Below are 24632 nucleotides of genomic sequence, written 5' to 3'. Positions count from 1 at the left end.
TGTGATTCAGTGCACAATCCGTAGAGCTTTGCTTGAATGTCTGTACATCATCCTGTATACCCTGAATCATGGTTCACCATGCTGATGACCGGCGTAAATGGCCCTGTTCAACTTGCAGAGTGTACGACCACATTGCAGAGCGTAGTGGCGCCGTTCTTTTGGCTGAACAGCAAGGTTGGCAGCTTCACCTACGACCGATTCTCGAAGGTCGCCTACAAAGCCGTCGACGTCAGGCGCAATAACCCACTGCCCGTAAGCAGAGCTCTGTTTGTTTTTTATAGGAGGTAGGTTTACAAAATTTGCAATAAGTGTAAAGCTGGGTAGCACTGTAAGCCGTCTAACTGTGACACGGACAGCGCATCAGAAATGGCGCATATAAAGTAACACTTATATTTCATTCGGAGGGCCCGTTGATTCAATGTGAATATCTTCTGTGCCATAAATTCAGCAGATGGAGCCTGCATTTTGATTGATTGGCTTCACGTGCTAGCAAAAAAAAAAAAAAGAAAACATACCCTGAACACGAGGAGTTTGCAGTTTATACCCTGCACGAGCTTTTGCAGTTTATACCCTGAACACTTTTAATGTGATAGTGTTAAGGGCCCTGTGTTGCAGAAAACTTGGTGTCCAGCGTTAGACGTCGCTTCAGCGAAAAGAATTTCGAACCACACATGCCCAACCCCGCAGGCCCACCATGTGGCACGAGAAAATTACGCAACTAGTTGAATTTCTCAAAGTAAAATACATAGAAAAATTGTAAAGTACGACTTACACACAGCCTACAGACATGATAGCATCGGACTGTAGTTTAAATATATGAGAAAACATAATTGTGTTACGCGGAAGCTCAAACACAAACCCCTTTTAACGCGATAGCATTTTTCAGCTGCCGTTTGAGGTCTGTCTTAGTAGGAGCGGGCGGCCCCTTTGGTGCCTTGCACATGCACACCATCGAAAAATGAACCGCAAAGTTCGCCTTCATGCATAGCGTTCGCTGCCAGCGTTTCTCGATGAACATTACGGTTACATAAGCTGAAGCTGCCGGGAAGCGTAAAAAGCACTCAGGTATCTTTGAATGCTATCGCATTCCACTCTTAAAAGCGAAGCTTAAGCGTCCTCCAAATAATTTCTAAAAAAGTTTATCTCACCATTGTTACATTTTTAGTGCTTCTGGATTCTCTTTATTGCTTTGTTGTGCACTTGTGTAGTGCAGTACTTATACTTGCTTGGCAAACTTGGAATACTTTACATATATTGAACAATTGCAGCGAGTAGTTAGAGTGCCATGGTTAAACAGAGAATGTCTATCTCTCACCACGATACAGGCTCTCGCACTTATGAAGAACCGTGTTGAACACAACCATTACAGACTGCTTTTGTGACTATGGCTGTTCGGGGACTTTCTCCAGCTCTTGTTATGTATATTTTGCAGATGTCACTATTATGTTTATCATCATCATGTTTCCTTGGCGAAGGGAGTCGCCGAAAAAGAAAGCTATAATTGCCCCACTCTTCGTTTGATCCCAAGTTGGCGACGTCGGAGCCGCCGTGCCAGTCCTTATCGTCGTTGTAGTTGTAGCACTACTTGTGCCGCTGCCATGGGTGAAACTTAGGGCTTTTCTTGAGCAGGTCTATCCCTCTATTTTTTAAGGGAGACTTCATGGAAGCGTCTACGCTTGCCAGGTGCTATAGCTGTGTGCGCCGACTTGATCGCACCGCAACACTATATGTACACCCGGCCACAAGATATTACGAACCGTGAAATGTGAGAAAAAGCTGAATGTCTCCGCAACCTCACAACGCAGCCTGGTATTTACATTTTGGGCCTTGGCTAGAATATGCTAACAACATTGTCGTATACAGTTTTACTGGCTACTGCTACAGGCTGCTCAGAAATTGAACGTATTTTGATATCCCGTGGTCCGTAAATTTTTGTGGCCGGGTGTACGTCTGCTGTTAAACTGTCAAATATAAACTTTTTTTATTTTCTTCTTCAGGATGGCAAGAAAGACATCTTGCAGATACTGCTTGATGCTGAAACAGAGGAGGAAGAAGCTAAAAGTGAAGTGAGCAACGGTATGGTGAACACCATAAAGTTTCAGTAAACCGGTGCCTGCTTTGTCAGTCATTTGCGTACCGGATACATTGGCTATTGTTATCTACTCAAAGAACAAACGAGAACTGAAAACTTTATAATGTGGGAGTAATTAAGTGCACTTCCTATATTTATTTCCGTTTCTGGGAATTCTCGCATCTCCCAACAGAGTGCGCTCACTGTTGTTGGGCGCAAGCATACATTGTAAACGTGCACCATCCGGGAGCATGGGATTTCAATAATGAAGCTAAATATCTATAGAAGAAGTAGTTACACCCCGCATAAAAAAACAGCAGCACTATGTTGCTCTCACGTCTGTTAATGGTAATATTAGACCGGAAATGGTTATAAAATACTGCGTTATTTGCAAGCATTTGACTACGCCGCAGTAGTCTGTTTAATAATGATGCAGTCCGATTACGAGTCTTATATGCACTCCTGGAGCATGCTGGTTAACGTTACTGAAAGCCGCAAACAAAAATATATATTACAGTGAAACCTCGATATTACGAACTTCAATATAACAAAATACTCGATACAATGAAGTATTTAACTTTTTATAACCTCTTGTCCATAGAACACCATGTATTTAGAACCTCACCATAACAAAGTGTGTGTGCGTGCGATCTAAATATAATGAAATTTTGCTTCCGCAGCAAAGGAATGCCGAGACAATAAATGGGAGCTTCCGCGGACGCTGATGGTCAAATGACTGAATTATAAGCACCTGCTTGCAAATACACCTCTGAAATCGCGTGCGGCGTGACAAGAACGACCACTGCAGTGGAGCCGCATCATGTTCCGTCTAAAGCTCAAGTGTGATAAGATCCCATCGCGGCCTGCGCACTTTGTGCTTTAGGTGCGAGTGAAAGTGTGCGAGGGTAAGACAAGAAAGATGGTGGCTTTACGAGTGCCGTCTTCCCGTGCGAGCACAGGGAAAGAGGGGGGGGGGGTGTAAGGTGGCGCAGATTTCTGGCGGGCGTCTCAGCCGTGGCTGCGCATGCGCAACCGCGCACCCTGCTTTAGAGGTAATCTACCGCGTGTGAAAAGAGCGGGCATGCCGAGACGGCGTGGCATCACGTTAGCTGTCGTCTTGTGCATTTAGTATTGCAGGTTGCGTAATCTCGAGTTTCGGTGACTCGTTGCAGCGAGAGGCAGACGAAGCATTCGCTCCCTGCTGCCGGCGCTTTCCATGATAGCGTCGTCCTAGTGCGGACGACACGGGGGCGGAATGCACGCGAAAGCGTGGCTGGCTTCGCTTAACTCTTACCGCTGATGTGAAGATGTGGTCCACGTAGCATGAAACAGTATCATTCGTCGCCGACTCCCAAATTCATCAAATTGTTTTCCTCATTCAAATTTGCTTTTTTTTCGATTGCCTGATAATTCGGAAAATTCTGCGGCCCCTTTCCATGTAAAAAAATCGGTTGGTGACTGTACTTATTTGCATAAAAGGTCGAATTTCAATACAATGAAATTTTTTATGTTACGAAGCCAATTGCCGAATTTACCTACTTCGTTATATCGAGGTTTAACTGTACATTATTATATTGGAGTTCCTACGTGCTGATAAGCTGTTGCACCCACTGTTTTAACAAATTTCACCGTGAAATCTTGGCACAGAAGCATTTCGAAAACAAAGTGCAGTGAATGGACTAGAAGTGTAGGTTATCATTTGTTATTGTTTCAGGTGTGTTCAAGATCGAAAAGAAGATGTCCGCAACGGAAATTTCTGTCAACACGGGAATGCTCCTAATTGCCGGGTAAGCTCGTGCCTATATATCCCAACAATAATTCGGAGTGTAATATGAGGATTTATTATAAGACACTAGGCAGAGTCTAGTTGCACCGGCAGTATACGAACGCTGATCGCGCACACAGTCGACACAAGAGCGTTTTCTTCGTACTCCTCTTCACTACAATAGCCCCCGTGAGAGAAGAGTAGCCATCCTGGCGACTTACGGCTTGGGTAGGATGAGGCGGTCATAGTACGACTTCAGTCGGTTTACATGAACCGTGTCACGCCCGCGATGCCTAAGGTCGGGTGATGGGGTCACAGGTTCTACAACGCAGGTGACAGCGGAGGTACAGTCTATGACGAGGTAGGAGTTATCATAGCGTGCAAGGAGTTTGGTTGAAAGGCCAGAGCTGTCAGGCGGGACCCACAGCCAAACCAGGGAACCAGTCGGGAAAAGTGGTGTAAGCGCGCCACTGTCACGCCGCAGCTTTTGACGACCTTGAGCAGCGGTCGTAAGGGTTCGTGCGAGCTGCCTACAGTCCTCGGCGTATTTGGTGGCTTCAGACACAGGCGTGCAATCGGAAGCGTCGGGTCCGTATGGGAGCAGTGTGTCCATAGTACACGAGGGCTCTCGTCCATACAGCGGAAAAAAAGGCGAAAAGCCAGTGGTAGCTTGTGTGGCCGTATAGGCATACGTGACGAACAGCAAAACAGTGTCCCAGTTACTGTGATCTCAGGCGCCGTACACAGTCACATATAGGAGGCTATGACACAGTCAACATGTCACCTAGTGTACGGTTGAACCTCTCTGTCAAGCCGTTCGTTTGTGGGTGGTGGGCTGTAGACTTGCGGTGAACGATGCTGCGTGCAGCGAGAAGAGCTTGGATTACTTCAGACAGGAAGACACTTCCCCTGTCACTGAGCAGTTCGTGTGGTGCGCCATGTCGAAGAACGAAGTTCCGCAAGATGAAAAACGCAACTTCGCGCGCAGAGGCTGCAGGGAGTGTGGCAGTCTCGAGGTAGCACGTCAAGTGATCGACACCTACAATTATCCATCGGTTACCCGAGGAGCTGCAGGGAAGTGGCCCGTATAGGTATATGCCAACGTGATCGAAGGGCCGAGCCGGACAGGGCAGCGGCTGTAGCTTATGCCGTTGTCACAATTTTATGCCAGTCACACCGTGAAAGCGCGTACGTACTGGCGCACGAAGTGATAGATGCTGTGCCAGTAAAGACGCTGCCTTAGCCATGTATACGTTTTCAGAACGCCGGCGTGACCATTATGAGGAGCAGCATGAAAATAAGCGCATATGTCCTAACGCATGTGTCGTGGTATCAAAATTTGCCATTTGCGACTATCAGACAAATAATTTCTGCAGTAACGGACGTTGTCGCGTACAGTAAAGTGAGTGGCTTAGCGACGAATTGTTTGAGAAGAGGGTGTGATGGCTGGGGGTCGTAGAGGAAATTCAGCATCGTTGAAAGCAGGGGATCCTTACGCTGCTCGTTCCGGCATATCAGCGACGTTGAAGGCTGACATGGATGCGAAGAGCGGAGACGTGCACTGAAATCACATGAGAAGGTAGCGGTGATCGGGAAAGTGCATCGGCGTCAGAGTGTTTTGTGCCTGATCGGTAGACAACGTGGATGTCATATTCTTGTAAGCGAAGTGCCCATCGACCTAGGCGACCTGACGGATCCTTCAACGAGGACAGCCAGCAAAGCGAATGATGGTCGGTGACAATGTCAAAAGAGCGACCATATAGGTATGGACGAAATTTGACGAGAGCCCAAACAATGGCCAAGCACTCCTTTCCTGTTACAGAGGAGTTGGCTTCTGTCTTCTTTAAGGTGCGGCTCGCATACACGACGGCGTACTCGTCATAACCATCTTTCCGTTGAGTGAGGACTGCACCAAGTAAGATGCTGCTGGCGTCCGTGTGTACCTCTGTAGGCGCTGTGGGATCGTAGTGTCGAAGAATCGGTGGCGAAGTAAGTAGGCCACATAGTTGCTTGAAGGCTTCGTCACAGGAAGTTGACCACGCGGAGATGCCGCTGGTAGTGGTAAGTAAATTGGTCAGTGGTGCGATGATAGTTGCAAATTTGCGCAGAAAACGCCGAAAGGAAGAGCAGCGCCCTATAAAGCTGCAGAGCGCCTTAAGAGTAGTGGGTATCCGAAACTCTGTGACCGCGAAGCGTGGCTTGGTCAGGAAGCACACCGTCCTTCAATAAAGCGTGTCCCAATATTGTTAACTTGCAAGCAGCAAAACGGCACTTTTTGATGTTGAGTTGGAGGCCAGCAGAGGTGAGCCAGGTCAATATCTCACGCAAGCGAACGAGGTGCGTCGGGGAATCTGGTGAAAACACCACGATATCATCAAGGTAGCACACACGTGTTTTGCATTTGTAGTTACGAAGGATGGTGTCCATCATACGCTCGAAAGTAGCGGGCGCGTTGCAGAGCCCGAATGGCATTACGGTTAATTCGTACAAGCCATCGGGCGTGATGAAAGCTGTCTTCTCACAGTCATCTTCTGTCATCGGCACTGGTCAATAGCCGGAGCGAAGATCCAAAGATGAGAAGCACTCCGCGCCTTGTAAGGAGTCGAGGGCACCATCTATCCAAGGCAGCGGATAAACATCTTTACGAGCGATCTCATTGAGTCGACGGGAATCCACACAGAAGCGTATTGACCCGTCCTTCTCGAGTACTAATACTTCAGGAGACGCCCAAGGACTTTGGGAAGGGCGAATGACGCCACGGTGCAGCATATCGTCGACTTGCTCATTAATGACCTGTCGCTCGGCTGCCGACATGCGGTATGGTGAAAAATAAATTATGAGGTTTTACGTGCCAAAACCACTTTCTGATTATAAGGCTCGCCGTAGTGGAGGACTCCGGAAATTTTGACCACCTGGGGTTCTTTAACGTGCACCTGAATCTAAGAACACGGGTGTTTTCGCATTTCGCCCCCATCGAAATGCGGCCGCCGTGGCCGGGATTCGATCCCGCGACCTCGTGCTCAGCAGCCCAACACCATAGCCACTGAGCAACCACGGCGGGTACATGAGGCATGGTCGCTGGCGTAAAGGAGAATAGGAACTAGTGTGGACGCTGTGAGTGACGGCTGCCATACGCCCCAGAGATGGTTGTTCGCAGTCAAACGACGAGCAAAAATCCTGAAGCGCGAGGACTTGCTGGCGATACGGAGGCAGCAGATCGGCGTCTACGACAGATTCAAGAACGTCTGACAACGACGACGACAATGATGATGATGACGTGCACAGCACGGGAGGAGTGAGGGCGTCGAGCTCATAACAGGCCATGTCCTCAGAAGCATCGAGAATGTGAAGCGTGTCAAGGGGTTGAACATGACCTAGTGATTCACTGCGCAGTAAGGTCACAGGGTAGTGGGACGGTTTACACACAAGGATAGAGGATAATCCAGATACATTGGTGAGTACAGAAAACGGGAGGGGTAGGGCCTTGCGATGTAGAAAAATAGGCGACGGTGTAAAGAGTACTGTAGCGTTTGCCACGGTAGAGCGAGATACGGGCACAAGCACAGACATTTCGGGTGGTATGTCCGTGTCGGACAAAACGGTGAGCTTGGAGGCTTTATCTTCAGAAGGGTCAGGCAGAGGGGCATTGGCAAGAGGGAAAAGCGTTACTTCAGCCTGGGGACAGTCGATGATGGCACGATGGTGAAACAAGAAGTCCAAGCCGAGAATGATGTCATGTGAACATGAAGACAACAAGAAAAATTCAACAACATAGACAATGCCGTCGATGACCACCCTTGCAGTACATTGAGCAAGCAGGGCTATATGCTGCGCAGTCACGGTGCGTAGAAGCATACCAGACAATGGTGTTGTGACCTTATTGTGGAGCTTACGACAAAGCTTTTCGTCGATAACAGAAACTGCAGCCCTAGTATCAATAAGCGCAGTTGTGGTGGTTCCTTCGACCAAAATGTCTAATAAATTGCGTGGTGACTGTGAAGGTCTTAATTGTAGAAGTCGCGAAGCTTGCAGTTCGTGCCTGCGGAACTGCAGCAACTAGTTTCCCTCGCTAGGTGACTGGCGGCAACGTAATAGGGAAAGCAATTGGCGACAACGCGGTGATGGCGAACGATGAGTGCCGACAGGGCGTCGAGGAGGCGGCGAGAACTCTGGGTTGGGAAGCATCGCATGCTCGGTAGTATCGTGGGAATAGCCATATCCAGGCGTTGCGACAGCAGCGTTAGCAGGTGGCATGCGACGATGGCAAAAGCGCGCGACATGGCCGGCGACACCGCAAGCGAAGCATATGGGCCGGTTGTCGCACGTGCGCCAACGGGTCTGAACTGGACTTCAATACGGAATTGTAGGCGACGCGGGAGGAGGTGCAGCTTGAAGTCGCATTGGCACAGGAAACGCGAACGTCGGCGGCGTAAGTAACGCGGTGACTTCGGCATAGGTCGGAGGTGCAGCCACAGGAGGGCAGGGTTGAACTAAAGGTAGCTACTCAGCAAGTTCCTCGCGAATGGCCCCCTCTGCAAGAGATGTGTCAGGCCGGGGAGGTCGATCGTTGAGAGGCAGCATAGACAGTTGGTGCGCCACTTCCTCACGAATGAAATCCTCAATCTCAACAGAGAGCGATGATGCTGGCGTGGAGCTGGAGCGAAGCGTGAGGCCCGAGGGAGAGTCGCCAGGTGCAACACCACTGCGCGCAAGGACCCTTTTGCAACGCAACTCATCGAAGCTCTGGCAAAGAGTGACGACAGCAGCGACAGAAGTAGGGTTTCCCGCCAGGAGCACTTGAAATGCATCGTCTTCGATGCCCTTGAGGTAGAGCTCTAGTTTCAGCGAAGCGGGTGAGATAGTCCGTCGCCACGACGATCCACTCATTCCCGGATGTTGACGTCGGAAACGGCCCCAACAAATCCATCCCAATCTGCTGGAATGGTCGGCGAGGAGGCTCGATCGGCTATAGTAATCCTGCTGGCTTTGTCGGTGGTGTCCTGCGTCGCTGACAGTCTCGGCATGTCTTGACGTAACGGGCGACGTCGGCGGTCAGACGCGGCCAGTAATACCTTTCCTGTATTTTCGACAGCGTCCGGGAGAATCCGAGGTGCCCAGCGGTTGGATCGTCGTGTAGGGCGTGCAGTACTTCTGGACTCAGCACTGACGGTACAACAAGAAGGTAGCTGGCGCGGACTGGCGAAAAGTTCTTCTTCACGAGCAGGTTGTTTTATAGCATGAACAAAGACAACCCGCGCAAATGCCCTAGGGACAACGTCGGTGTTCCCTTCCAAATACTCGACGAGGCCTTTTAGCTCCGGGTCTGCTCGTTGCTGTTTAGTGAAGTCTTTCGAGCTTATTATTCCAAGGAAGGCGTCGTCGTCCTCGTCGTCTTGCGGCGGGGGATCGATGGGGGCGCGTGATTAGCAGTCGGTGTCAGAGTGTTTTCTTCCGGACTTGTATATTACGGTGACGTCACATTCTTGCAGTCTGAGGCTCCAGCCGTCCTGAAGGGTCCTTTAAGTTAGCTAGCCAACACAACGCGTGATGGTCGCTGACGACTTTGAACGGCCTGCCATAGAGGTAAGGGCGGAATTTCGCTGTAGCCCAAATGATGGCGAGGTATTCCTTTTCAGTCGTAGAATAATTGCCTTCCGCTTTTGACAGCGACAGGCTAGCATAAGATATCACCCGTTCAAGTTCGTCTTTCCTCTGGACTAGGACGGCACCGAGGCCTAGGCTACTGGTGTCAGTGTGGATATCGGTATCGACGTCCTCGTCGAAGTGTGCAAGTACCGGCGGCGACTGCATGCTTCGTTTGGGTTCTCGAAATGCGTCGGCCTGCAGCGTTTGCCACTTGAACTCGACATCACATTTGGTTAGATGTGTTAGCGGCTCCGCGATGCGTGAAAAGTCCTTGACAAAGCGTCTACAGTAGACACACATGTCAAGGAATCAGCGCACTGCCTTCTTGTCGATTGGCTGCGGGAACTTTGCGATGGCAGCTGTCTTCTGCGAGTCGGGGCGTACTCCAGATTTGCTGATGACGTGGCCTAGGAACAGAAGCTCATCGTAGGCGAAGCGGCACTTTTCCGGCTTCAGAGTGAGCCCTGATGACTTGATGGCCTCTAATACTGTCGCAAGCCGCCTAAAGTGATCGTCGAAATTTCCGGCGAAGACAAAGACGTCATCCAAATAAACAAGACACGTCTTCCACTTCAATCCTGCTAACACCGGGTCCATGACGCCCTGAAACGTTGCAGGCGCCGGCCACAGTCCGAATGGCATGACCTTAAATTCGTAGTGGCCGTCTGGCGTGATGAAGGCGGTCTTTTTGCGATCTCTCTCGTCGACTTCTATTTGTCAGTAGCCAGACTTGAGGTCCATCGACGAGAAGTATTTAGCGTTGCAGAGCCAATCCAATGCGTCGTCTATGAGTGGAAGGGGGTACACGTCCTTCTTCGTGATCTTGTTCAGTCGACGATAATCGACGCAGAAGCGTAGGGTTCCGTCCTTTTTCTTCACAAGGACTATAGGAGATGCCCACGGGCTTTTCGACGGCTGGATGATGTCGTCGTGGAGCATTTCGTCGACTTGTTGCCTAATAGCTTCAAGTTCTCGCGTCGAAACTCAGTAAGGGCTCTGGCGGAGTGGTCGAGCGCACTCTTCGGTTATTATGCGATGCTTTGCGACTGGTGTTTGTCGAATTCTCGATGACGTCGAAAAGCAGTCTGTGTATCGTCGGAGAAGACCTCTGATCTGTTGCTGCTTACTCATAGGAAGACTTGGATTTACGTCGACGTCTGGTTTGGGGACTATGCTCATCGGGGTAGATGCGGCAGCATCCGAGAGGAGAAAGACATCGCTAATTTCCACAATTTCCTCGATGTACGCGATTGTCGTGCCCTTGTTGATGTGCTTGAATTCTTGGCTGAAGTTGGTTAGCATAACTTCCGCTTTCCTTCCGTGGAGTCGAGCGATCCCTCTTGCGACGCAAATTTCACGGTCGAGCAGTAGATGTTGGTCGCCCTCGATGACGCCTTCTACGTTAGCGGGTGTTTCGGTGCCGACGGAAATAATAATGCTGGAGCGCGGCGGGATGCTCACTTGATCTTCGAGCACGCTCAAGGCGTGGTGACTATACGAGAGCTCTCCGGCGGTATCGCTTTATCTTCCGACAGCGTTATTGACTTCGACTTCAGGTCGATGATTGCGCCGTGTTGGTTCAGGAAGTCCATACCGAGAATGACGTCTCGTGAACACTGTTGGAGAATAACGAAGGTTGCAGGGTAAGTCCGGTCATGAACGGTAATTCTTGCTGTGCAGATTCCAGTCGGCGTGGTGAGGTGTCCTCCAGCGGTTCGAATTTGAGGGCCTTCCCAAGCAGTTTTAACTTTCTTCAACTGGGTGGCGATGTGTCCACTCATTACGGAGTAATCGGCCCCTGTGTCCACTAAGGCGGTAACTGCGTGGCCGCCGAGAAGCACGTCGAGATCGGTGGTTCTTTCTCTGGCGTTGCAGTTACGTCTTGGCGTCGGATCACGGCTGCGTCGCGTCGACCTGTGGCTGGTATGTGACGTCGTCAGGTCGTCTTTCGTCGTCGTATTCCTTGCTTCCGCACTTCGTCGGAACGGCGGCGTGTCGTTATGTCGTCGAGGTAGTTTCTTCGGCGTCTTCGTTGGCGGCGGAGGATCTTCGTCAGTTCGACGAACAGCAACCGCACCTCCATCGGTTGCTGCATTTAGTTTTCCGGATATGGGCTCGCTGACCGGCCCCGGGCTGGGCCAGTGTATGGTCGGCGCTGCGGCGACAGGTCTTCGACGGCTCCAATGAGTGGCGGCGAGGTAGTCGGCGATATCGCGAGGTCGTTCGCCAATCTGTGCTCGCGGCGCGTTAACGGCGAACCCTCGCAGTCCCATTTCCCGGTATGGGCATCGGCGGTGTAGTATGGGCATCGGCAGCACGGTGTAGTCTTGGCTTCCTGACTTCGTCGGGACGGCGGCGTGTCGTTATTATGTCGTCGAGATGGTCTCTTCGTCGTCTTCGTCGGCGGCGGAGGATCTTCGTCAGTTCGACGAACAGCAACCGCACCTCCATCGGTTGCTGCTTTTAGTTTTCCGGATGTGGGCTCACAGAGCGCGGCCCCGAGCTGGGCCGGTGCATGGTCGGCGCTGCGGCGACAGGTAGCGGCCTGGTGACGGCGAACGGGACGGTCGTCGAGGGCTCCACTGAGTGACGGTGAGGTAGTCGGCGATATCGCGAAGTCGTTCGCCAATCTGTGGTCGCCGCGCGTTAACCACGGCGAACCCTCGGAGTCCCATCTCCTGGTATGGGCATGTACGGTAGGTGTTCCCGGCTTCTCCGCAGTGATAGTAAAGCGGACGGTGGTGCACCAGACATCAGTCTTCCTTGGAATGCTGCGTGGGCCGATGGGTTGGCGCGCTGGCGGCGGGGATGGTGGCGGACGACGAAACTGTGTCGTCACGGGGCCCTGCCGTGGGCGCGGAGGGGGTACGTGACGGCGGGCTACAGCGGCGTATGTCATCGCTTGCGGCTGAGGCTGTGGCGATTCATGGGCCACTCCGAGTTGTTGTTGGAGCTCCTCACGGACGGCGCCGGCAATTGAAGCCACTTGAGGCTGCGATGAAGGGAACAGCTTTTGTAGCTCCTCCCGCACGACCGCTCGGATAGTCTCGCGCAGGTCGTCGGTGGCCAGTGACTGAACACCGGCGTAGTTTGTCGAGTTAGTGCGGTGGTTGAATTGCCGGTTCCGCATTTCCAGTGTCTTCTCGATGCTGCTGGTGGTCTGGCGAAGAAACTCGTAGGCGGTCTTAATTCGGTGGCCTCCGTACCATTCCGGCGAAAAGTTCCTCCTTTACACCACGCATCAGTAGGCGGACTTTCTTTTCATCGGACATTTCCGGGTTGGCATGGCGGAATAGGCGGCTCATTTCTTCTGTAAAAATTGCGGCGGTCTCATTAGGCAGCTGCACTCGGGTTTCTAATAGTGCTTGGGCTCGTTCTCGGAGTACGGCGCTTGTGAATTTCTGCAGGAAGCCGCTTCGGAAAAGGTCCCAGGTCGTTAAGGTGGCTTCTCGGTTCTCGAACCACGTCCTGGCACCGTCTTCCAATGCGAAGAAGACATATGTCGCAGTTTGTCGTCGCTGTTCCAGCTGTTAAATGCAGCGACCCTCTTATATGTCTAAAGCCGGGTTTCCGGGTCCTCGAATGTTGAACCGCGGAACGTCGGAGGCTCCCTGGGCTGCTGTAGCACGACGGAGGACGCTGGGCTGCCATTGGGGTTGCCTTGGTCACAATCTTGTTGGTCTTCTCAGGTAGAAGTCCGTGCTCCGGGGGCAGCTGTTGAAGACGGCGGCTTGCTCAATGGCCCGGGACTACGTTGGTGTTCTCTTTGCGGTCCGGGCTTGGATCACGGCTTGTCGGGGGCGTCCGTTACATGAACGAAAAGCACCTCCACCAGATGTCACGTGGTGGTGACGTTGAAGAACACAGTAGAATTACTGTGAAAGACAAAACTAACTTTTATTGGGCGAACCTGTGCCCACAAAAACAAGCTTTATAGCACAACGATAGCTGCAAACACGGTCGGCGATCGTCGAAAATCTGCTCAACGGGTCAAGCGCGTCGGCTTTTATACATCAGTCGTCGAATGTTCCATGGCTAATCACTGGGATCCCCGTGTGTCTTCCACAAAGTTCTACACTATTCGCGTCGCGCATACATGCAATCAGATTACACGAGGTTCGGTGACAGACAGCGGATGGAACCATCGATAACGTTCCAGAAATTTCCTATACATGCAGGCGCGTCCTCCGCTGCATGATAACATTTGTTAAGCAGTGAAACCTGGTCACCCGAGAAGGATAAACATGGACATGTGTCAATAATTACATCGCGGTATTATACTGTAATGTAACGGGGCTATACATGCCATTAACGCTGACCCACTTTAATAAGTCACCGAACCAATAAAGCATTGAAAATGCAGATGATATGTGAAAATTTGCTGTGCGTATATATTCAGCCAATAAAGAAAGTTGCGTAATCATGCTGTACGACAATAAAAGTTCTAAGCATGGTTTAGTGCAATATCCGCTGCTCGTTCCAACATTTACCATATGTCCGTTCTTAGAGGGCCTGCCGAAAAAGTAAGCCAGACATCCATCAAATAAACTTGATAGTAACTTCTTACTTATCCAAGCATAGTGTTTATTGAATGCCATAGCCACGTCCCATTTCGGATTTGGGCGTTCAAATCTAGAAGGAATCGATTATACATTTGTGGTCCAATATATGGAGCAGACGTTTATTACACCTTTCTTGTAAGATCCTCAATAATCAAGGCAGATGCCATCATTGCAGAGAAGTTGAATTTTTCTGCCATTAAAAATATTCAGAAGCAGACAAGTGCTATAACCTCTGTATTTAGGTTATGTGGCATACGAAAAAAAAACATAACAAGGAGATGAACCTAGTAGGAAATGAGAGAGCATGCGCCAAATGACCCTCACTGTGCTACCCCGCTTCAGTTTTGGAACGACCTCCGTGGCTCTGAGCTTCGTATGCTACATGCTTGCGAATCACCCTGACGTCCAGGAAAAAGTGAGGGAGGAAACGAAGCAAGTCAGACAAAAATATGTAAGTGCAATCAAAACTGTTTCCATTATCTGGGGCTTGCATTGCCTGCTGGTTGTAACAAAACAAATACAACAATAACAAAATAATGATAAGTGAACTATAAAGAACAAAAACTTTCAGGTCTGCCGTCTTCAATTAGTCCACACAAACTATTTTTTATTTTTATTCAGTTACCCTAAAGGCGCGGTGGGGGCATTACATAGGGGGAAATGATAACAAAAAAAATACATTGCAACTCATTGAAAATAACTACATAATAGTTCCGCGGAAACCTGCAAGGTGGAGAGAAGTAATTAATTAGGGGAAATGAGACATCCACCCAACCGTAGCAATTGCTACAAAGGAAACCCATACGGGTTCCTCGAAAGAAAAGCCTCGCAGTTGAAGAAAAATTCGTCCTGGTCCGGGACTTGAACCGGGGACCACCGCCTTTCCGGGGCAGCCGCTCTACCATCCGAGCTAACCAGGCGGCTAGCAGAAGGCAGGGCAAAGTCGAATTTGTCAGTAACTCAAAGCAAAGGCGAGTCGCGAGTTTGACATAATAGTTCTGCGTAAACCTACGAGGTGGAGAGAAGTAATTATAATTAGGGGAAATTAGTGGCAATGAATCCCTTGTAGCAATGGCTGCGGTTGGGTGGATGTCTCATTTCCCCTAATTGAAAATAACTACGCAATGGCAAGAAAAAGAAAAAAAGAGAGGAAGAAGGAAAAGAAAGCACGATACAAGGCAATGAATCTAGTACACACTATAGTTAACATAAAACTATCAGCCAATACGCAATGATGCAAACATCGCAATATAAATTCCTATGCAGATTATAGTTAATGTAAAACAATGGAGCGAGAATTATGACCAAATAATCTGTAACAGGCCTTGCAGTTTCCAGATACTCGGCACTAAGTACACTGAACCAGAGAGGAGATCTGCAATTTAAAACTACAGAAAAGAAAAATAACAGTAACCTGGTACAATTGAACTGAATCTGAATGTAATAGAAGTAGGAAACAAAATCAGTAATGTTCATAAGAATGTGTTCTTTGAGTGGCCAACAAATGTATCATGATTCGTAAGACATGTAGCATCTTCTGAGAGCTCATTCTACTGTCTGATAGTGACAAGAAATGGTGAGTAAAAAAGTGGTTAGTTCACGATATATAGCCTGCACTTTGAAGGAATGATCTAGTCGATGAAAAACGTGGTGAGCTGGCGTTATATAACAGGTGGCAAAGGGTGAATGACTGTGGTAAAGTTTTTGGAAAAAAGAGAGTGTTCGAGAATACTTCCTTGCAATGAAACGAGTGGCTTTGTTCTGAAGCGATTCTAGTTTGTTCATTAGGTATAATCGATGAGGGTTCCACATTATAGATGCATACTCTATTTTCGAACGTACTAATGTAGTGTAAGCCAGTAGTTTTGTATCATTGTTAGCAGAGTGTAGGTTGCGTCTAATGAACTCAAGTGCGTGAGATGCCTTGATAACCACCTTATCTATATGGCAATTCCGCAAAACATCCGATGTCAAATTAATTCCTAAATATTTTACACTAGGCACCGTTTCGATGAGCATGTTATTTAATGTTTAACGGCATGTGACTGCGGTGTTTGAAGTAGTAAATACAATGGCTTTTGTTTTTCAAACGTTTATTTCTATCTGCCACATTTCGCACCATTTATTAATTTTGTTTAGATCATCCTGGAATGTGTCAAGATCCGAGGTATTAGTGACTGGTCTGTATATTGTGCAGTTGTCTGCAAGCAATCGTGCTGTAGAGCATATGTTAGCGTTTAGGTAGTTCACATATATTTGAAATAAAATTGGTCCGAGTACAGTTCCATGAAACACCCCAGATTTGACTTGGGCTAAGTGAGAGAAATGTTGATCTACACAAACTGTCTATGAGTGGCCCTTTAAAAAGCTTTCGATCCACTTGAGAATTTTCTAGTTTTATGTTTAGGTGTGAAAGGTTCTTTAATAAGTGGATATGTGGAACCTTATCAAAGGCTTTCTTGAAATATACAAACATGGCATGTTCTTCCAATAAAGAATGCATGGCGTTATCGAGATCAATAATGAATTCAAACAACTGCGTTTTGCAGGAACATACTTTTAGAAACCCATGCTGATTGTGAAATAAAAAAATTATGCTTCGTTACGTGTTTCTTAACTGCGGATGATATATGCTCCAAAAGTTTGCAAGTGATGTTATCGAAATAGGTCTGTAATTCGGAGCTATTGAAGGGTCACCGAATTTTAGTTCAGGAATAACGTGAGAGATTTTTCAGTCCTCTGGCATATGCCCTGAGTCGATAGACTGCTGGAACAAAGTGGCTAAAATGTGGCATATGGAAGGCTGAGTTTTAGAAGCTTTGGGCATATGCCGTCAGGAACTGGTGAAGAGGAAATTAAAAATTGATCTATAGCTGCTGATGTGCCCTGAGGGGTGATGGTTTCGTCATCCATGTTAGCACTTAAACATGTAAAGTGCAGGTCAACAACAACTATTATTATTATTATTATTATTATTATTATTATTATTATTATTATTATTATTATTATTATTATTATTATTATAGAAAGATAATTGCAACAATTTGAGCACAACAAGGCATTTGATGTTTTAGGCAATTTTTTCTTGTTATTTCCTTTTCTTTCTTGCCTTTGTGAAAGCAAACGAGGAATTAAATTGCTTAAATTGTGCAATAAAGAAATGAATGTTTGGAGCAACTGGTATGGCTGCACCATTGAAACCAGTTTGTCGTTTGTGGGGCATAATAGCAACTGCTCACAAAAGAAAGTCCTTATGGCACCATTGCTTTCATTTTTCTTAAGAATGGTTTAGGCACCCTCAAATGTCAGGGGTTCCATATAAACTTAGTTAAAGCATACGCCAACCCTCTATGTCTATCCTTATTTTCTACATGCCCCTGCTCCTTCAGTGCACTGATTTAACCAAATTATGGGTAACCACATGATCCATCTGTATACTCGTCAGCAAGAGCATGCAAAGAAATGCACAAAGCATAAACATGAATGTGTTGCGCACTTTCAAATGACACCAGATGGCACATCTACAGGACAAAAAGTGGAAGCAACAAATTGACAGGTGACGTTAAACCTCTCTCTATGTGTTCAGGCAACCAAAAGACATTCGTGTATGAACAAAATAGAGAAATGGCCCCCAGTTACAAAATGCAGCATCTGGTTTGAGCATGCACTTGTGCCCATGTGATCGAGCAATTAGCTTTTTCCAATTCGTAAGAGACCAGCTGACAATCTGAGCTGACTATAAAGGGTATTGTTGTACTAGAATTTCGTTGGGTCTGAGGAGACTATATATTCACTCCGTAGCCAAGATTATTATTTTTTTTTCGGGGTGACGCCATAAAGGGGGGGGGGGGAGGCACTTTTTTTTTCTACACCTCCGTTATACATGGTAATGACACAGGCCATCAGTTCAGTCGCGATGAAGCCTGACGTTTTCTGGAGAAATAATTATTGCTTCATCTATGCACTCACAAGTGTGCATTTAGCAGTCTCCTTTCAGCGTAATGATATGGAAAAGTCTGTAGGAGTATTTACACTTCCCGCTGCTTCTCCCATTGAGACGTTCACTGCATGTTTCACTTACTTAGAAAAGCTGCCGTAACTGCTCAATCGAAAAAAAAGTGCTTTGAATCACGCAAACAATTGCAGTTATAATCGGACATCGTGGCCTCAATCAACCTGTTCGTGATTATTCTGTTTTATGAATATTGTGCCAAGTTAACTCTCAGGAATAATATGCATTCCACCTGAGAAAAGCTATGGCATCAGATTTGTTACTCAGCTAGACATCGATATTTCGCGTCAATCTGATCTTTTTGTGCCCCACTATCTGTCCACACATTTTGGCCATTGTATAAAGGTAAAGGAACCTAAATGTAGGACTGCTGCATTCAGTAACACTTCCTTTCCAAAAACAACCTGTCAGTGAAATTGACTGTCTTGTAGCCATTGCAGCAATTGATTCCCTGACACATATTTATCTGCTTTGAACATGCAGGAAACGCATTGACACAAAATATGCTGTGATGGCTAGTGTTCTACATGGCTTTATGTTGATGTACACCCGTAAAGCTGTCCTCCGTGCCATTGAAATATGCGACATTGTTTTCACATTTATTTTTTTGAGTTTGTATGCATGAATGCGGGGCCTTTCGATTCATATATTCAGATGTTTTCATCGTGTATGTGTGTGTAAGAGGTAACCAGGGTTACCTTGATTTTTGTTGCCGCATTCCCAACGTCATTTCTTCGAGCTTCCTGTTGCTACTCTTCTTTTCTTTCTTATTTATTTATTCCATTCCACAATTTTTGCATGCGACATATCTGATATTTATTGTGCTACTTATGTCGGCTAGTATGTTGTATTTTTTGTATTCTTTCCCATTGTAATGCCACGTAGGCGCCGTGGGTAAAAATATACATAAATACTCTAAATGAAAAACATGAAAGTACGAAGCAACGCCCTTTGTTTCTTTCTCGTTTTAACGCGAGAACGCTAAGGGCCCCATATTGCAGAAAATTCAGTGTCGGTGTCCGCATCGGCACAGTTGACCGTGAGCAAAAAATGCCGTATATACTTAGGTATATGTATATGTTACGCCTTGCTATATGACATGCGGTATATGTGGATTATATTGCCGCACCATTCTATCATTAAAGTTGATCATACCTTGTCTTACATTCTTGACAAAGTTATTCCTCAGAATTTAGAAAATGACAACCTACAAACAAATGCAATGAAACAAAACACTAACAGCGCATGCCTCTTAAATATTCTCAGACTTAAACATTAAAAGCCTGAAACAATAACAGAAACCTGAAAATGATGTAATTTTTTGACGCGGCTGTGCACTACTTCCAGGATCAGCCCACGTAAGAAGCCGTGCTTCTACCAGAAAGCTTGCCTTTGTGCATAGCACTCGCTGGCAACATTTCCCGATGGACATTACGGTTACATAAGCTGAAGTTGCCGAGAAGCGTGAGCCGCAGTCAGGGATCTTTGAATGCTATTGCATTCTACTCTTAAAGGTGAAGCTTAAGAGTCCTCCCAATTTTCCCTTCTTCTTTTAGACTAGACACGTGTTTGCGGTTCATATGTATGGTTACATTGTAGACTTGTTGTTTCCACAATCCAATATTACCATTTAGTCTAAGCCGACATGGAGCCCTTCAAAAAAAAAGTCAGTGAATAAAGAAAAAGAGGTGCTCACTGTCATGTCTATGCAGGGTACCCTGGACTACACGGCGGTGACGCAAGGCCTCAAGTACCTGTCGTGCGTGGTGGACGAGACATTGCGTCTCTTCCCTGTGGTAGTTGCGTGCGTATAACACACTTATGGTGCCACTTTGCAGGTGCCTGCGATCAGTGCTTGGTTTATCATTGTGCAACTTGCCGCAGGTTCGTGACTCGGTCTGCGCGAGAAGACTTCGAGTACAAAGGCGTGAAGTACCGCGCCGGCCTAAGCATCATGTCTCCAACCATGGCGGTGCAGAAGGACCCCAAGGCTTGGACAGAACCCGAGCGCTTCGATCCCGACAGGTGTGCAGCGCAGAAGCCGCTAGCTTTCACCTGAGCTTTGCAGTGCAGCGGAGTTTTACCCGTTCACTTCCGTTCTTGTGTTGTAAAATGGCTCCATGAACAAATACATGTTCATTAGCACTGCAGCAAGAACATTTACGTCCGTGTTCATGGGACGTAAATTACTGCACTTGTTTGCTGTTGCCGTGTGCTATAGGACTGCAGCCGAACATAGCAAAACAGGAAACTTAAGTATTTAAAGATCAGTCATAGCTTTTTTCCCCTCGAGAATCTTGCCCAAAAGGAACTATCAACCTACATTCATGGCCAAATAATCTTATATTCATGAACAAAGCTAGCCAAAGTCCCGAGGTAACAAAGTTCCTCGGTCACATCCACCGTATAGCCAGTCTTGAGAATATCCAGACGCTTTAAAACATGTTGCATATTCAATGCGCTTGACAGCACTGCGGACGACGTTGATTGTGGTGCCGAGGAATCCTGCAAAGCATCCGACGAGGACAACTTTTCTGGCAGTTTAAACAAAGGTGCAGCTTGTGGCACCGACTAGGACGATTCAGTAGCCTATCTCGCTGTAGAGATAGGTATGTCATGTACAAAGTGTTAGGTTTTTCTAAAAGGAGAAATGTTCACCTATATCCGAGTTATTTTATTTATTTCTAGGTGAATTCAGTATACAGAGGTCAACTTATATTCGTGTTCGACCTATTTCCGAGTATTTACAATAGATAAGAACTACACAGGATTAGCATAGATCAACTTCAGGTAGAGTCGATTATTTTTAGCACATCTATATAGTAGTGCAAAAGGTAATAGTAACAGGCCAAACAGAAGGAGCTTCGAAAAGGGATATGAATTAGAAGAATGTGACCTTGCACAGCGGTATTGGACCCTGTAGCTGTAATTGCTTCGCAGTATGCCAAGTAATTACACAGGTTACAATCTATTTACTCTTCATTTACTATCTATGTGCATCCACTCTGCAAACACTAGTCCCGCACCTTTTGCTATAGTACAGGTTGCTCCACGTTTCCTTCCTTCATTTATTACAGCATAAGCTGTTATCGGCTAATTCCAATAGCTGTTTTGGTTGGCGATGGTGTCCGCTACCGCCAACGGTGTCCGTAACAGCTATCACCAGGAATGAGGAAAAAAGTACCCATTTCTCACCAGGATTGAACCCAGGCCCACTGCGTGGGAGTCAGCTACTCTACCACTGAGCCACACCAGCACTTTTTTTTTCTTTATTGTATGGAATTATCGGTACTGTCAGACCAACGCAGTTACATTACATATCAACATACAAGAGAAACAAATTCACAGATAGTATACAGTCCAATGTCAGTTCAAAATTCTGGCAAACAAACACAAGCGTCCAGACGTGAAATCCATTCAGGGACGGGATCATATGTAGCCACCACACTTCGGAGTTGAGCAGTCTCTTCACGGAAGATAGACCTTGTCGAGCGAGGTGGCTCGGCATGGCTGTCGATCATTCGACTTCTCCATAATGAATAAAGTCCTAATAACATAAACAAATCATATGGTGTATTACTGGCTGTATTTTTGAAAGGAAGGAACCGGATACCATAACATGTGAGAGGAAAGTCTTTTTTGATAGTTCTTTGTAAAATGTCCCAAAAAAGAAATGCGTCACGACAAAGTATAAAGCAATGTTCTATTGTCTCGAGTTGATTGCAAAGCCTACAATTTGTATTCCAGGGTACACACAGTCCTTTTTCCTGAAGCCACGTTTTAACTGGCAGTGTGGAAGTGTGCAGCTTGAAGAAAAACGTTTTCGCTGCTGGCGCAATGCACATTCTACGGACACGGCAAAGAACATCTTGACCAAATAGAGACAGATACGGCTTTCGGTACAGAGGTTCAGGGAAAAGGTTATCTATAAGTGCTACATTCAGCGACGTGCGATTAACGGTAAACAAATATTCCAGGTTGAATCTGGTTTTTAAGAATGAACACCAGCACCAGCACCAGAAGAAGAACACCAGCACTTGCTAGCATTCTGCAGAAAAATGCCCTATAAACATGTACTTATGCGCAAGGAGGCACGCAATGTCACATGCGCGCTGCATAGTGTCAATGCCTACACATTTTGCATTACAGTTGCATATTATTACACCAACTAGAATGCCATGTAGCAGATCCACAGGTAGCAGTACAAGGTAGTTAAGAAGGTTTAGGGAAGAAAAGTTTAACGAGATGTATATAAGAATGCTAGAAAATATGTACCTGATTAAATCAAGCTGGCTTCGTGACGTCACTGCCGTGTTTCAAAGGGGATGCCAATAAATAATTTTTACCATCGTATCGTGCCACTTGCCTTGCGATGTGAGTAGCACGCTGCGTAGCGTCTGTATGTGCGCCCTTTGCATTGCAGTCACATATTACACCAGGTGGCATGTCATATAGCAGCTGCATGCTGGACATAGCTGGACCTGGTTAACTCTAGCAGGGTAGGTGGCTATTTGTCACTACCCCGTTTTGAAGGGGATGCCAATTAACCATCATCATCACCATCATCATCATCAATAGCAACATACCATGTCACAGGTCAAGGGACATTGCGAGGGGGTGCTCCGCGTTGTCTGGATACCTGTGTTTACTCTTCGGTACACGTTTTGGCGCCCCCTCGCAAGGTACAAACCACTACCAAAAAAAGCTCATTGTACGGCTATGCACATATGCTACAACTAAATAACATCAGGCTCAGCAGACTGCTGTGCAGAGAGCAGGACAAGCCACAGCACAAGCCAGAGCTTGCCATCAACACCAGGCTGACAGTTCAAATCCTTCTTGTGAAAACGACGCGAAAAGTCTTCGCTGCAAAGAACCTGTAGTGCGTGGGGCCAAAAATGGAGCTCCTATGGAGCCGCTCCTCCAGCATACGTTGTTACTGTGCTGCATGTACCGCACAGGCCTATGATTTTTTTATTTGGAACTTTTGAACAATAGTAATATTTACCGTACGACTTTTGCCACACTTTTTGTCGCAATCACACTGTTTTGCAATCCACAAAACTGGCAAGATTGCAACAATTGAATGATGTGTTTGCACCATGTCTCACGGCCCATTTTAGAATGACCATTGTCACAGTAAAGATGAAGAGTCGAATGGGTGCGTCACTCTCTTGAGCAAGAAATGGAAGTGGTGTTTTGGCACGCTTCTTCTGGCTGCCAATATCTTCGCAAGGACGCCCAAGCATGCTTTGACATTCAACCTTCCTATGCAACTTTTTATTTGGCGCCTACCAAGACAGCATACAGAGCGTACTGTTACATACCACGCAGGCAAGAAAGTACCTTCGGTAAAATTTAACACTGTGAATTTTTTCGGAAGACAAGTTGTAGTCAAGTTTTCAAAAGTTACACGGCAAATATTGTTCGATGTGATGAACTACAAAGGAGTACAAAAGTAGTAGTCTGCTCTTACTGATTGCAAAATGCACATTTGTTTACCGAATACGCAGCCTGTCTTTACATGATGGTGACTTGCACATTTGATGAACAGCTGTGGTCAGTGCCCCTCAAATTTACCCGTCACTCTAACTGTGCCTTTAACCGTGCACTGGACGGATGCTATATATTGTCGCAGTTCAACGTGAGCAAGAGACAACAATACGTTGAACAAAACGGCGGAACAGCTTGTTGCAAAACCGCAACAGAAACGTCTTCTTTGTCTCCGCATTTCCCCCGTTCCACTACACGAAGTCCGTTAAAGCACTATCCTCCTCGTCTTCTACATTTCTACATAGAGCACGCATCAATATAATAAGCGTGATATTGCTGAAGCATAGAAGGAATGTGTTTCTATGTGTTGGTAAAACTTCATAAGAGGCTTGGGAAGGTTAACATCAGAGTAGTCTCATAATGGGTGCTATATGTATGGTGTGTGTGCCTCGATAGTTCTTGCTTAATTTCTCTTTCAAACAAGTGCCTCAAGGATAGTATGCGTCTAACAGCTTTTACAAATAAACGATGCCATAGAAATGGTAGAGCATAGCTTGTTAGAATGTCCAGCTCGTATAAATGAAAGGACTTTTTTTGAATACGAAATGGACAAAATTAGCCAGGCACTACTAATGCTGAGAAGCACATTAGGTCCTACCCCTTGTGCTTCTAACGAGCGGCAGGCTTTAAGCTTGTTGTTTGCTTATCCTCAGGATACTGACTTGCTTGGCAAGCTTTGGAAAATAATGCAAGCACACATTAGAATGACCAAACTTTATTTTCACATAGCCTTCCGTTTGAATGCAAAATAGCAAACATATGTAAATACCCAAGTCCATCTTTGTTAAATATTTTTCTTCTTTTTTTCGTCCTCTCTCTCTCTTAGGGCCTTTCAACCCTCATCCCCACCCCCATGCAGAGTAGCATGTAGGTGACTTTACACATGCCGGCACAATTCTCTGCATTTCAATTAAAAGCTTCCTCCTCTCTCTCTCTTTACCAATGACAAAAAATTCAGGTTGACGTATGCGATGCGTCTGCATTTGCACACTTTGTTGTTTTGCATCAGCGATATTTATCGTT

General features: G+C 46.8%; 1 protein-coding gene across 2 annotated transcripts in view; it reads left to right on the top strand.

Moving 5' to 3' along the window:
* The window catches only part of LOC135902461 (cytochrome P450 3A43-like), a 94279-nt gene that overhangs the window by 66337 nt on the left and 3310 nt on the right, over window positions 1-24632 (top strand). For both annotated transcript variants that reach the window (XM_065432546.2, XM_065432547.1), the window contains exons 7-12: window positions 119-252; window positions 1998-2076; window positions 3786-3858; window positions 14387-14495; window positions 19769-19860; window positions 19941-20081. In XM_065432546.2, the coding sequence (XP_065288618.1) occupies window positions 119-252; window positions 1998-2076; window positions 3786-3858; window positions 14387-14495; window positions 19769-19860; window positions 19941-20081 (628 nt within the window). The remainder of the gene's footprint in view (window positions 1-118; window positions 253-1997; window positions 2077-3785; window positions 3859-14386; window positions 14496-19768; window positions 19861-19940; window positions 20082-24632) is intronic.

This window comes from Dermacentor albipictus, chromosome 4 (assembly GCF_038994185.2).
Source record: "Dermacentor albipictus isolate Rhodes 1998 colony chromosome 4, USDA_Dalb.pri_finalv2, whole genome shotgun sequence".
NCBI lineage: Eukaryota > Metazoa > Arthropoda > Arachnida > Ixodida > Ixodidae > Dermacentor > Dermacentor albipictus.
This window is presented reverse-complemented; position numbering and strand designations above follow the sequence as displayed.